Genomic DNA, 15045 nt, shown 5'->3' with positions numbered 1-15045 from the left:
TGGTTTGGGGTTTAGGAGAGGAAGGGGGTGCATTTTCAAATAATGCAAAGTCTCCAGTGATTCTCCGTTACTACAAACAAGGGCACACTTGTCCTTGTATTCACGCACACATCCCATGGAGTCTTCAAGGGACCATTTCCAATCCTCAGCTTGTTCAGCTATTGACATGAGCTTAACAAACTTCACATTAGAGCAACTGAGAAATGGAACTAAGTATGTTAGTTTAATAATTCCTGGAAACCCAGGTATTTAAATTCCAAATTTAAAAAATATAGACACACACATGTTTAAAGGCATTCTAAGTCATCTTGGGAAGGAAAAAAAAACCACCCGTCTCCCACATTTGTAGATGGTGTCATCTTTGGAGAAGAGCATCCGAACGTCCTGAATGCTCTGGCTAGTTGGGAAAGTCCCTCTGATGTCCCAGGAATGTCCATTTCTTCCCCTCCCCCACATAAAGTAAAACAGTGGCTCTGATCCCAGGGCTTGCTAAGACAAGGGTGGTCCAGCCAGCCGTTTGTATCAGTTCCCATAAGTACTGTGAAAAGAAAGGTAATTCTGGTTTTGCAAGACCAACAGCCCCATTGCCAACGCCAAAGTGTTTTCACGTTCATATAGCAAGACGTGGGGCTACTGTCTTTCCAGGCCGAATTCACTGCTGCTGGCATGGCTGCAAGTGCCGAAGGCCCAGGTGAACACCATCATGTGGACTTTTGCTGTTGACAGCCAGTGTCTTACAGACCTCTACAAATGAAGCATGGGTGGGTTAAGTTGCTCATTACCTCATTATCACAGTCAAAAAACAGAATGAAAGCTACATCTGCTTTGCCATCCATGGTCTTGTTCCAGCCTTGAAGGTTGTCCTGATTTCGAGGAAACCCATCAATCAAGAATTTATTCTTCTGAGCATTGGCCTCCGTTGTTCGATCCATTTCCTAGGGGACAAAAAGACAGTTGTATGTTCCAGGGCTCATTAATGGAAAGTTACAACAAGGAGGAAGGCAAGAGAACTGTTGAGGAAAAGGAATATCCAGCACCATCCTCCTTGAAGCCAATGGGAACCCCTTCCTCTTCCTCTCTCCTAACTGAGACACATGTAGAAGCCATCATCACCCCAAGGTTCTGTTTCTCACTTTTGCCAAATTAAAATTCACGCCTTCTTTCTCTCCCACCTTGGTATAGATTCCCAGAGAGGGGACCAGGCAATATTGTGATCTATAATGTATACAAAACCCCTCAGAAAGCAGGGAGCAGTGTGGGAAACGGAGTGGGAAGAGCACAGAATTTGGAGTCAGAAGACTCGGGTTCCAACCTAACTCTGCCGCTCAGAACAAGTCTGCTCATGGCCACATCATTTCCCCTTTGGGGTCCTCAGTCCTTCAGCTCTAAAAACAAAGGAGTTAGACAAAGTGGGCTCTGTTAGGGCCCCTGGAGCATTCCTAAAAAACACAAAATAAATGGAAAGGATTACAATTATGCTAACACATCAGCCAAGTTCTTAACCTCCCATCAAAGCCCTCTTCCGACGCCTTACTCTGGAGGCCAGATTCCATGGGAGCTGGTCATTCCTCAGTCAATGCCAGCAGGTCCCAACAGGTCCCCAACCTGTCTGCTGCCCAAGGACCAGATTCATGAAGCTCAGAGAGGCCCATGGCCTGACTGCCAAAGGACTTCATGGGTAGCTGGGACTCCTGATAAGGAAAATTCCCGTGAGAAGAGGATTCACTCTCCTCCCTGGGGTCAAGTGTGTTTCCCTTCCAGCAGAGTCTCAACCACAAGGTGGCACTATTAGTCTGGAGGACTACATAGGTCTAGAAGAGGGAGAAGATAAGTGGATAGACGGCTCATGGGAGAGGGAAGGAGAGTTGTTTGGAATAGTTATGTTGAATCCTCTGAATTGAGTCCTCTGTGGTGTGTGTTTTTTTTTTCTTTCTACTTCTTTCTGAAGGGAGAAATAAAGACTGTCCTGTATCTGACAGATACTGTTAACTTGAGTGCTTGTAAGGGAGCTTAGGGCCCTTTTTCTGGGCCTGCACAGTCTAAACAGCTCACAGGAGCATTGGAGAGAGACGGTCGGGGTTGTTCCTCGGCCTTGTGACTGTTCCTTGCTGTCCCTCCACCTACTGGAGCCACGTAAACTTGTTCCTCTTCTCTCCAAGAGGCCTGATTCAAAAACTCCAATTGAACCTTTCCTCTTTCCTACAGAAGCCTGGTTTTAAGAACTTAGTATAGTCCAGGAAAACTTTGTCTCTCTCAATCTTACTGTCTTTTTTTGGGCCAGATCTAGGACTTCATTGGTAGAGGGGACTCCTGATGAGGAAAATTCCCTTCACTGATGTCAACTGGCACTCACTCTGCAATTTATAGTTTTGACAGAGTTGCCTGGAGTCCTGAGAGCTTAAAGTGAGGTCACCTAGCTATTATAGGTCAAAAGGTCCTTCCTCTCGCTAAGAAGCTGAGTCCAAGAACTTTTTACCACACCATGATCCAGGCTGCATCCAAATCACCATCTCTGGGGACGAAGAGGCTCCAGGAGGGCTTTACGGGGACCTAAGACAAGTCTCTCAGTTATCATTCTCACAGCCATGGTCTCCAGCTCAGCTCTGATTCTTTCTTCTCTGGCCAATCTGCCTGGTTCCTTGATAGGTTCCCAAGATACAACTCAGATCTATCATGGACCCAGAATCATAGGATTTGAGAGCTGGAAGCGACCTTAAAGAGCTCTAGTCTATAAGGCACTGTTGGTGGAGTTGTGAACTGAACCACTTATTCTGGACAGTAATTTGGAACTATGCCCAAAGGGCTATAAAACTGTGTACACCCTTTGATCCAGCAATACCACTGCTAGATTTATATCCCAAAGAGATTAAAAAAAAAAGAGGGAAAAGGACCTATCTGCACAAAAATATTTGTAGCAGCTCTTTTTGTGGTGGCTAAGAATTGGAAATCAAGAAGATGCCCATCAATTGAGGAATGATTGAACAAGTTGTGGTATATGATTGTGATGGAATGCTATTCTGCTATGAGAAATGACGAGCAAGATGATTTCAGGAAAACCTGGAAAGACTTATATGAACTGATGCAAAGTGAAGTGAGCAAGACCAGAACACTGTACACAGTAACAGCAACATTGTATGATGAAGAACTGTGAATGACTTAGTTCATTCTCAGCAATACAATGATCCAAGACAATCCCAAAGAACTCAAGATGAAAAACACTATCTTCCTCTAGAGAAAGAAATTATATTGTCTGAATACAGACTGAAGCATATTATTTTTCACTTTCCTTCTTACTTTCTTTCATTCTTTTTTGTTTGAGTCTTCTTGTACAAAATGACTAATATGGAAATGTTCCACATGATTGCACATGTATAACCAATATCATGGAGGGAGGGAGGGAGAGAATTTGGAACTCAAAACTTTTTTAAAAATGTTAAAAATTGTTTTAAAATGTAATTTGGGAAAAAAATAAAATATTATTTTAAAAAAGACCCAGCCCATACCCCAAAGGATTGTCCACTAGAACACCCATGAAAATGGTAACTCAGCTTCTGCTTGGCCATGTCAGAAGAGGAATTTGTAAGCTCTCCGAGGCAGCCCGTCTCACTACAACACAGCTCTCACACCTAGAGAGTTCTTCTGCCATCCAGCCTAGTTAGCCTCCATCCTCTGGTTCTCCCCTCTGGGGCAAACAAACAAGCCTAACCCTCCTCCACATGACGGCTCTTCAAGTCTTCTGGAAGACTGCTCTCAGCTCTTCTTTGCCCCACTCCCAAAGTCTTTCCTTCTTGCCTTCAGACTTTTCTAATCGACCTATTGTATAACTTGGGCTCCAGGGCCATTCTGGCTGTCCTCCTGCAGATGCTCTCTAGGTTTATCAAGGCTCTTCTTTTTAAATACATTTTTATTTATTTCATTAAATATTTCCCAATTACACGTAAAAGAAATTTTAACAATCATTTTTTAAAAATTGAGTTCCAAATTCTCTCCCTCCCTCCAATTTCTCTCCCTTCTCCTTGAGAAGGCAAGCAATTTGATATTGATTATACATGTGAAGTCATCCAAAACATATTTCCGTATTAGTCATGTTGCAAAAGAAAACACAGACCAAAAAAAAAAAGAAAGTCAAAAAACTCTGCTTCAATCTGCATTCAGAATTCATCAGTTCTCTCTCTGGAGATGGAGAGCATTTGTCATTCTGGGTCCTTTGGAATTGTCTTATCAAGGTTCTTCTTAAATAGTGGCTCCCAGAACAGAACACAATCCTCTGGATGTGGTCTCACCCGAAGCGGGGTAGAGAAGGATAAGTGCCTCCTTATTTCTGGAAGCTCTGACTCTTTTAAGGTATCCTGAAATGTTAGCTTTCCTGACTACCACAGCACACTGCTGACGGTTTACAGGCCCGCTCTGTAGGTACTCTGCTACCTAACTATGTCCTCCCCTATCGTGGATTGGAAGTTAAGTTTTTGAACCCAAGTGCAAGACTTGACATTCATTGCTACTGAATTTCATCTTATTAGATTCTGCTCAAAGCTTCAGTTGAGAGGTGTCAAACACTTGGCCACAACACTCCCACATACAGTCAAAACAAGATTAAAATCTAACTGGGACATATTTAACAAAATAAATAAAAATACAATAAAACATAGATAAATTAAAACTAAATCAAAGTGCATCCCCCCGGGATATTTATGTACAGATTAATGGCCACATTCACATTACTTACTACATTCATAAAGTATAAACATACATAAAGTATATACATATATATATACACACATACATATATATAATATATACTATATACATATAGTATATATACCTGGAATAGCTGTTGTTATATAGTAACAAGGTTTTCCAACTTTTTTTCTGTAAATAAGTGGCCTGGTGCTGAGGGGCAGTTAGGACAGTTGTGGATATCCTACCCTTCTCCATCATATATTTTACTTTTCTCTCTTTCTCCTTGTACTCTTTCCTTTTTCTTTAGTAATTCTTTCATACAGTTCTGTTCCTTTTATTCCTCTTAATTTTTCCTGTTTTACCCGTATATGTACACATACATACAACACACATATTTACATAGGCTGGTCACATGGATGGACCTAAAGTAGATAATCCCTAATTTAATAGAATATTCCTTCCTCTTTCATTCTCTAATGCCACAAGCTGTCCATAATGTGGTCACTGTCCATAAGATGGAAACACAATACCCTGTTGTTTTCTTTTAGTTTGTTCAAATGAAAGATGTGTTTAATTTATTGCTTGTTTGTTGGAATGAATTAGTCATCATTTACACGCCTTACCCTTTTTAGCAAGCTGATGGTTATCTCAACTGGCACAATCTGTCCTTCTCTTATGTACTTTTCAATGAGCTCTCCATACTGAGAATTTGGCTTACTCCTCTCATCACGAAGAAGATCTCCTGCAGAAAGGTGTGTATAGCCATATTTCTGGAAAAAAAAAAACCACACACACACATACAATCCAGTCTTAACCAGGGTCCTGAATTTCTATAGAGCTGCTACATTTACATACCATAGACTCTCAAGGGTAAAAATATTATGATTAATAATTCACATCTCTATAGAGCTAAATTTAATATCAAGTACATGAAGGCGAAGAAGGGGAGAGGAGGCAGTGGGGGGGAGAAGGAAGGGGGGGGAAGAGGGGAAGAGAGAGAGAGACAGAGACATAGAGAGAGAGAGAGAGAGAGAGGGAGGGAGAGGCAGAGGCAATGTAGCCCAGTGGAAAGAACGCTGGATTTGGAATCAGAGGCCCTGGCTGTGAACCTTGGGTATCTGCAGTTACTCCTGCTCTAACATCTCCGGGGTTGACTGCTTCTCAAGCTGTACAAGGAGGAAGCTGGCCCAAATAAGCCTTAGCGTCCTTTCCATCTCTAACCATTTTGACTCTGAGAACTCACAGTAGCCCGTGTTCTTCCTGGAATCCCAAGTCTCTATCAGGTGTTGAGGAGCTGCTTCCTTCCTAAAGTTCTTCCCGATGTTCCCCACCCTACCCAGGGAGATTCCTGCCTTCCTGGTACTCAGCCATTTTCTAACCTTAACATGCCCCTGCTGGGCACTCATCCCATGCCCTACCTGTGTAAAGGGGTTCATGTGGGGGAGCCTATCTTCCTAACTCAACCATGAGCTCCCTAAGGGCAGACCCTGCCCTGTACCCTGGGTCACCAGCATGCTCAGCACAAAGCTTTCCAATCAAGGCCTCGGTGCCTCTTAATACAATAGCTACGTGTGCAATAGAAGGAAGGAGGAACAACCTGACCTAGCAGCTCACAAGTATTTTCTTCAGTCCCCCATGAAGACTCCCATGACACCCCCACACACGTGTCATCCCCTCCCCCCACACTGAGCAGAACAAGGAAACAGCCTTTGTAAACAGAAATAAGTCCCGGCCCAAACACAATAAGGGACCCTCTGCCACGTCACTACTTCAACTGAATGTAATCATCCAATTCAATGATGAGTGAAACAGGCTCTGAGGTTGCTCCCACTAAAGCTCCCCTCTCCAAAGTTCCCCAGGATCTCCCAGCTACCTTTTCTCCACCCTCATTCTCCTTGACCTTTCTGAGGCCTCTGACACTGTTGGTCACTCTCTCCTCCCTCCAGATGTGTTGTGTGCAAGGAAGAAGGAGGAGGCCAGTGGAAGAAGACCGGAGAGGTGGGAAGGCCTTTAAATGACAAAGTAGTTTATATTGCATCCAAGAAACAACAAACGGGTCAGCTGGGCTGGAATGTGGCGTACATGCTGGGCATCTAAAATATCCACAATACCACATGGTTATGAACCTTCAGCGACACAGAGGAATCTGTAATACCTGAAGTCTACAGATATGGAGACAGGCTCAGCGAGAGTGAATGATTTCCAGAGGGTCTTCCATCGGGGAAGTTCCTGCCCCAGAATTCACTCCCAGGCCTCCACCAATTCCAAGCCCAACACTCTGGTCTGCAAAAAGAAGAGTGTAGCCTACCTGGATGGTTTCTAAGGGTCCTTCAATAATTCACTTCAATGCCTGTTAGCTTCTACAAATGTGTGAGATGTGGGAAAGTACCAGATGTCAGACTAGAATCCAGTAACAGCTTTGGTGGAATAGAAATTGTGTGACCCTGGCCAGGCTATGTTGCTCTCTGGGCGGCAGTTTCTCTTTCTACAAAGTGAGGGAGTTGGACTAGGTCTGGCATTCGAAGACCCTTTCCAGCTCTGACACTCCATGTGTCAGAGACCCTGGCCTCTATGTCACTATGTGACCTCTGGAGTCTGACATTCTATTCCAACCTACTTCAGCCTCAGTTTCCTCATTTGTAAAATGGGGATGGCAATACCTATAGTATTTACCTAATGGGGTTGTGATGAAAATCGAAAGCAGGGAGCTCTATAAAGTGCTTTGCAAACCTCAACAGTCAGTCAACAAGCACCATTAGTGCCTCCTGTGTACCAGGCCCTGGGGATACAAGGTCCACACCAGGATGGCCTCTTCCTTTTCTGGTGGTCTGCACTCTCCCATTCCTTCCTGCTGTCAGCCCAGGAGCCCTGATGAGCACCGACAGCATCTTTACAGCACTCCCCACCGTGTCTTTGGAAAAGGCTTTCTGGCCTCTTCCAAAACGCTCACCCGAGGCCCAGATTCCCTGGAAGCTTCCCCAAGCCAGCCGCCTACACAACGTTTGGGGCTCAGCTGCTTTCACTCTCAGGGTACACAATTTCTTTCCTTTTGAAAGCATTTTACAACTATGAGCAACTACTGTCCACACAATTTTCCGGCTGCTCCATTGTTTCCCGTGTTTGTTTTGGTGCTGTCTTGGCAGGGTCCCCGCTGGCCTGCTGCTGGGTCTAGTGATTCCAGGCTAGGGTAAATATCGCCCAAATGAAGACACAAACATTAGCAAGCGGCAGTCAGAGTGCATGCTCTAATCTCACCCCCACCCAAGAAGGCTTGCTCCATAATGTTCTGCTGTGCGTGCAACATATACATTATGAAGCCCAGCTAGTAATTTAGAAATTAGTGCATCTGCGGTGTGCTTCCTGACATTGGAGAGCTGAGGCTGCCAAACTGGGGCCTGCATTAAAGTGGGTTTTAGCAATTACATTCTCATTTGGTTGGGATTTTCTTTAGGGAGAAAAAGAGCAGCCAGTTATGGAGGTACAGAATGGTCTCTAAAAATAGAAGCTGCATCATTTAGGAAGCAAAAATAAGCTTCTTTGACAAGCCCCAGAATTTAACTCACTTTGAGGATGACCTGATGTATTTATTGTGCATGGGTCAAAGCCACACAACGATCTTACTACCTGCTGAAAATTTCTCTCTGTATTCCATTTCCAAAGCCCCTTTATCTGAGAGTTACCCATTAGCAATTCCATTTTACAATTTATCTTTCTTGTGTTTTACCTCTCAAGGGACTGAAGGTTTTGCTGTTCCCCCATCCCAAAGTTGTGGGTTGTTTGTTTTTCAATCGATCACTGGTACAGTAATGATTAGGGTATTTATCATAATAAGCAGAGTTTAAACAACACTTAATGCTTTCAAAAGCATTCCATCATAATCAAGTGATAGCCAAAGCAAATTCTGAAAAAAGCAAGGATGGAAATTATAGAGCCTTAAAACCCAAACATTTTCCCATTCCCCAAAAGCTCCTAGCAATTGAAAATGAGGCCTACTGCAGCCTCAGCAGCAGGACAAAAAACCACAACAGGTTATAAATACCATAAACTTCAGGAATGAAAATTCCAACCTTTCTCTTCAGCCTCCAGTGGGAAAGGAATCAACTCAATCTGTGGCCGGCCATGGCCTCAATCTTCACTTTCTGATCCCTTGTTATTAAATTACAACACAATCTAATAATTGTTTTATATAGTACTCTCACAGTCTGGGGTTAAAAAAAAAAAGGCACAAGACCTTTTTTATTTTGTGATTATTACAACCAGGCCTCATGTTGACAATTCCAGGACATCAGCTGTCCTGGAGAGTCTCGATCTGTTTCTCTTTCTTGGACACGTCCCTGGGTGTCTTCTATCACTTCCCCATGTGGCAGGTGTCCCATTCAGCCTTCCACTCACAGGCTATGAATGACCAGGTTCTCTGCCCCACACCATCCCTCCATGATGGGCAGGCAGCAGGAAGGGCACAGACAGGAAACAGCAGACTGTCAGATGCACATACAGCTCAGAAACACCTGCCCACTCTGCAGGCATTCAACACACAGCTCAGAGATCTTACAGAGACATCCAGATAAATGTACTCAGTATCTCTTTTATCCTTAAAATCTACTCAAAAGCATCATCCTGAGATGCATATCCAGTGATTACCACCAAGAATGGTTGTCTTCCTTGTCTGAAAATGATGCTATTATCCATCCCCTCTTCCATAAGCAGGGCTGAGGGTGCCCTGAATCCATGAAGGCCAGCCCTCCTAAGAACAGGCCACTTGTGAGCAGCTGTAATTTGAGCAAAGCTTTGCTGGCATCAAGCCCACACTGGCCTTTGGGCACCCCTGCCCTAGTTAGTGACAGAGCTAGGACCTAGTGTATTTCTCATGAAACTGTGCTGCTTGAGCCATCCGCCTGCCTTGAATCCTGGAGTTAGCTTTGGAAGAGCTACAGCTTACACCACAGCATTCCCTCTGCGGCAACTCTGCCAGATGGTCAAGTCATCAACAAACATTCATTAAGCATTCACTGATAGGGATGCAGAGATAAAAATCTGAATAATACTAGCCCCCAAGGAGATAAACAAATAAAAAGCAATTTGGGTGGAGGTGGAGAGACCGCTAGCAAGTAACTGGGGCAGATCAGGAAGACCTCAGTAGGAAGTGGTCCTGGAGCTAAGCCTGGAAGGGCTGGGCATAGGAAACTATCTGTACAAAAGTATGGAGGCTAGAGATGGGATGCTGTACATGACCCAGTTTGGCTGAAATATGCCAGGGTGGAAGGAGGGGGAAGGAGGGGGTAGCTCAAAATTGATCGAGAAAGCTAAGAGCTTGGAGGTCTAGAGGAGCTTGTAGTTTATTACAGAGGTAATAGGGACATACAGATGCTTCTTGAGCTGAGCTCACACGGCTGCCCATTGCTCACACAGAACCAAAGTCTCCCTCAGTACCTGCTTCTGGATCCCTGTAAAACCAGCCTTTTTTCAGAGGGTCATATGGAGGAATAACATAAACCAGTGTTTCTCAAACTCTGTTTTTGATATGATTCTTGAGTTCCATCTGACATAAATGTGGATTCATGAGAAAATGCCAATGCCAACATTTTTACTCTAAAATACTAAATGTAAACTGATGTACGAATCAAAAATGTTACATAAGGCAACTTTTCAAAAGGAAAATATGCCAATTCTTTTTCTCTTTTGCTCCCAAATGTACTAAACTCTGCTTCATTCCAGGATATCCCACACACCCAGACACCCTGATTGGTTCCATCAATATATTTCCATCCAAAAACAGAGCTCTGTGGCCAAATTCATTTGGGAAATGCAGTCATGCGCCATTCTGGAAGCAGATTGGCTGATGTAATATAGGAAAGTACTTAGATGTGTCCACACCCTCTGTGGTGTGTCACTAATATCAGACCACACACAACAAGAAAGCGTGTGCCAACCACAGCTACCCAGGGACCCCCTGCATTTCAGAGGCCCAGGAGCTGCAAACACATGGCTCCAGGGATGCCCACTGAGACTGAGACACAAGCACCTGGGAATCTGGAAAGTGAAATGTTATTCTACTCAAGTCATTCCATGCGAACATGTACACAGATAGCTAGGTCAGAAACTAAACGGACAAAAGCACCCTTGAGTAATCTACACACCTCAAATGCATCAAGTCTCAAACCTAACCACAAACCAATAACAAACAAAACTACCATGGATACTTCCCGTATCTGCCTAGGGATGGAACAAAGGGAAAGATAGTAACAACAAGGTTCATATTCACAAATTCTAAACTCAGTGCAGGCAGATTCAGGCATGCAAACTGTGCTAAATACTAGGGAGACCAAAAAAAGAAGGCAGAAATAGTCCCTTCCCTCAAAAAAGGCTCACACTGATAAAGGAGACAGAAATAACCAGGAATAAACAGCCAGGGGAGATGCCTGCAGTGCTGGGCAAAGCAGGAAAGGTCTCCTGCACATGATGGGATTTCTGCAGCATCTTAAAGGGAATGAGGAACACTAAGAGATGGAAGCGAGGGGGCAGAGCATTCAATGCCTAGGAGACAGCCCATGCAGAAGCAAGGCCATGGGAAATGATGGCTGACACTGGTGACAGTTAACATTCACATGGTATGCGTGGCATCTATCATCTCTTCTGATCCTCACAATGACCTGGGAGGTGGCTGCTGTTATGATCTCCATTTTACAGACCAGAAAACTGAGGCAAAGGCAAAGTGGCTTGCCAGGGTCACAGCTGGTGAGTGTCTGGTACTGGATTGGAACTCCGATCTTCCTGACTCCAGGTCCAGTCCTCTGTCTACTGTGCCCCCAGGACACTAGCTAGAGGATTGAGTTCAGCTCAGCTGAATCAAAGCATGGGGGAGGAGGGGGAGTAAAGAGCAAGACTAGAGAGCGAGGAGAAGTCAGGCTAAGTGATCTGGGAGGTAACAGCTACTGAGTAATGGTGAAGTTATGGTCAAGCCCTGATTTTAGAAAGAACCCCCTTGGGAGGTAAAGGGAGAATGGATTCAAGGCCAGTTAAAAAGTGACTGCAACGGTCCAGGGAAGAGAGGATGAGGCCCTGAACGAGGGTGATGTGAGTGGAGGTAAGGGGACATATGTGGCAGATGCTGTAAAGGTAGAAGTGACCAGATTTAGCAAGACTGGACATATGGGGTGAATGCAAGTGAGAAGCCAAGGGTGACACCGAGACTATGACTTGGGGGGACTGGGAAGATGGTGGGGCCTTGGACAGTAAAAGGAAATCGGGAAGAAGGGTGGGTTTGTTGGAGAAAGAGAATAAGTTGAGAGAATGTTGAATATGAGATACCTGAGACACCCAGTTCAAAATGGCCAGAAGGCAGCTGAAGATACATGACTTGCTCAGGAAAAAGACAAAGGCGATCTGGGAATCACATGCATACAGCTAATATTTAAAGCCATAGGAGCTAAGAGGATCATCAAATTAGAGCGAACTTACAGACCAAAAAGAAATGAGGGTCCAGGTCAGACACTTGTGGGGAGGTGGGGTCCACAGTCAGCAGGAATGACCTGGATAAAGACCCAGCAAAGGAGAATGAAAAGTTGTAGGACAGGAAAAATATAATGTCACAAACATCTAGAGAGGAGGAGATTAACAGTGCCAAAGTCTGCCCAAGGCTTGAGAAAGGCCATTTGATAACTTAGAGATCACTGGAAACTTTAGAGAGTTGTTTCAGTTGAAAGATGAATTCGGAAGTCAGACTGCAGAGGGCTTAGAAGGGAGGATGTAGAGGAAATAAGCATAAATGGCTTTCTTAAGGAATTTAGCCACAAAAGGGAGAAGAGATATCAGATGATAGCCAGCAGGGGTGGCTGGATCAAGTGAGGGTTTTTTAATGATAGGGGAAACTTGAGTGTGTTTGTAGGCAAGACAGAAGGAGCTGAAAGGCAGAGAGAGATTGTATATAAGTGAGAGGGGCAGGGATGATAGAGAGAGCAATCTGCTGAAGAGGTCAGGCTGGAATGGGGTCATTTGTGTATGTAGAAGGGTTGGCCTTGGCCAGGAGAAGGACCTACCTTCAAGTGAGATAGGGATGAAAGAAGAGAAAGTAGAAGTAGTCATCTGATCGATGTGAAATGAGGAGGGAAGAAAAGGACATTCTCCATAAATGGCCTCAATTTTTTCGATGAAATAGGAGGCAAGGTTCTCAGCTGGGAAGGTGGGGGAAGAGGGCACCATGGGGAGTCTGACGGATGAAAAGGTTCAGGAAATGGAAAGTGGAACAGTGACTCAACGAGGGAGGTATAAGAAGGGTTGCCTTGCTGCAGTGGGAACCCAAGACTGTGTAACATAAATTGGTCACAGGCCCCGTTACCACAGTTTTGTGATTTTCTCTAGCTCGAATAAGAGTAAAGGCAATGGATGGTGAGAGTAATTCAAGGCTGGAGTTTGGCAAGTTGTGATCAGCAAAGATTCGCATGTAGAGTTGAGTCGTTCACCAAGGGACTGAGGTAGGAAAGGGAGTTGATATATAGTGTTACAGAAATGCTAGATATCATCATCATTATTATGGGAGGAGCCTTTAGCTGGTGCAGGAATGATGGAGGTCACAGGGTTAGGGGCTGCAAGTCACGGGGGAAAACGAAATTATAAAATCTTATTATTATATTATGGAATTCAGAGTTCATGAACACAAAGGTAGAACATGTGTGGATGATGGCAAGACAAGGGTATGCCCATCTCTGTGTGGCTCAGATGGAGCAGAGGAGAATGTCATGAACTGAGTAGACTGAGGAACTCAGAATTGAAGGTCTTTAAGGGAGCAAAGTCCCCTAGTCTGAGGGCAGGAGATGAGGTGGAGAGCAAAACTGTGGGCCAGGCACTGAGCCCACTGAGGAAGAAGAAGAATGTCCTGGGGGTTGATCGAGGACCACCACTAAGATGAGGATTGGCTGATAAATATGGATAAACTGCCTTCAGAGGAAGACAGGTTGTTGAATAGGTAACAGAAGGGAAGTCTGGAAGCGCCAACAAGAAGCAAGGAGTGTTTCCCACTCCCCCCACTGCAACCATGAGTGGAACAAAGTGAGAGAAAGTGTCACCTGTCCTGGAAAAGGGTGACCAGGGAGGCCACATTAGCAGGAAAGGGCCACATCTCAGTGACTGCTGCAAGACGGAAGGTAGGGAGAAGGAATACAGGTTTAAAATGAAAGGAATCTTGTTCATTATAGAGCAAGCATTTTAGAGGCCACAGTCAATGGATTGGTCAGACGTGGAGTGGGACATTTTGGAGGTAAGGCTGGGATGAATAGGAATAAAAGAGTGGTCAGGTGGCAATGGAGAATGAGGTTCATATATCAATAAATAAGGGCTCAGAATCACTGAGATGGGATGAGTATAGGGGGATAAGATCATGCTAACCATGGAGAAGTGAGTCCAGGCACAGAATCTGTGATGGAGACATGTCTGTTGAGAGAGGAACACGATTAAACTTTGAAGTCCTCCCTTAACAGCAGGTGGCAATGTGTCCTATGAGGTCCCAGGAGACCCACCTGACAACAAGCTGGTACAGGAGCAGATCTGGGAGCCTGGTCAGGAAGCAGAGGTACCCTGTCTACTGGAGAAGGCTCTGAAGAGCAAAGGTGGAAGAAGGCTTGTCTCCAGGTGACCAACAGTAAAGATGGGAACTCCCAGGATTTCTTCAGTTTCATAAGGGAATGATACCACAGGGAAAATTTAAGTCTTTTTAAGTAATCAGAAAAACCCACCTTCTCTTGGGCACATTTTAAATCTTATCATCTGTGTACATTCCTTAGCCCCAAATAGGTTGAAAGCTTCTCGAGATCAGAGATTATGACTTTTTTTTTTCATCCCCCATCCCCACCTCTCAGAGCTCTGCTCACAGCAGGTACTTAATACAGGACTGTGGGATTGAATTATTTCAGGCTGATGCAAATTGGCATCTCAGTCTTCTGAGTCAGGAATCAGAAATAATCCAGTTTAAGTATGGGGAAGGGCACGGCTAAAAACCAATAGGGACACAGGAAAGGGTGCGAGATAAGGGGGGGGGTGCAGATTACCTAATTTAAGTGGAAGAGGAGAGTTTCTACCTGCCCCAATTAGGAAATTCATGTTTGCTTTTCCTCCTACCAATATCTAGAAACAGAATGGAATTGACTCAATCACTTCTTGTCTTTGGTTTCTGGGCAGTGCTTTCCTTTCCTGGTAACAAGGTGAGGAGGCCTATCTTCAGGCAGCCTCATGCTCTGGAGCTTCTTATATAAGGCATAGAATGTTGGCCAGGCTATCTGGGCCATCTCTCTGACTGTTTGGGAAAAATGCCATAGGCAAGGGAAAGAGTTTAAAAGCCAGACTGGATAAAAAGAGAACATGGAGAAACATTGG

At 44.5% G+C, this 15045-nt stretch overlaps 1 protein-coding gene across 1 annotated transcript in view; it reads right to left on the bottom strand.

Moving 5' to 3' along the window:
• The window catches only part of CMPK1 (cytidine/uridine monophosphate kinase 1), a 31711-nt gene that overhangs the window by 4252 nt on the left and 12414 nt on the right, over positions 1-15045 (bottom strand). Inside the window, exons 2-3 of the mRNA XM_027838070.1 lie at positions 5304-5450; positions 783-935 (exon numbers count right to left, since the gene is read on the bottom strand). Of these exons, the coding sequence (XP_027693871.1) occupies positions 783-935; positions 5304-5450 (300 nt within the window). The remainder of the gene's footprint in view (positions 1-782; positions 936-5303; positions 5451-15045) is intronic.

The sequence above is a fragment of the Vombatus ursinus genome, unplaced genomic scaffold (genome assembly GCF_900497805.2).
Source record: "Vombatus ursinus unplaced genomic scaffold, bare-nosed wombat genome assembly UNPS02014825.1, whole genome shotgun sequence".
NCBI classification, from domain to species: domain Eukaryota; kingdom Metazoa; phylum Chordata; class Mammalia; order Diprotodontia; family Vombatidae; genus Vombatus; species Vombatus ursinus.
The sequence above is the reverse complement of the archived record's forward strand: the minus strand, read 5'-3'. Positions and strand labels throughout refer to the sequence as shown.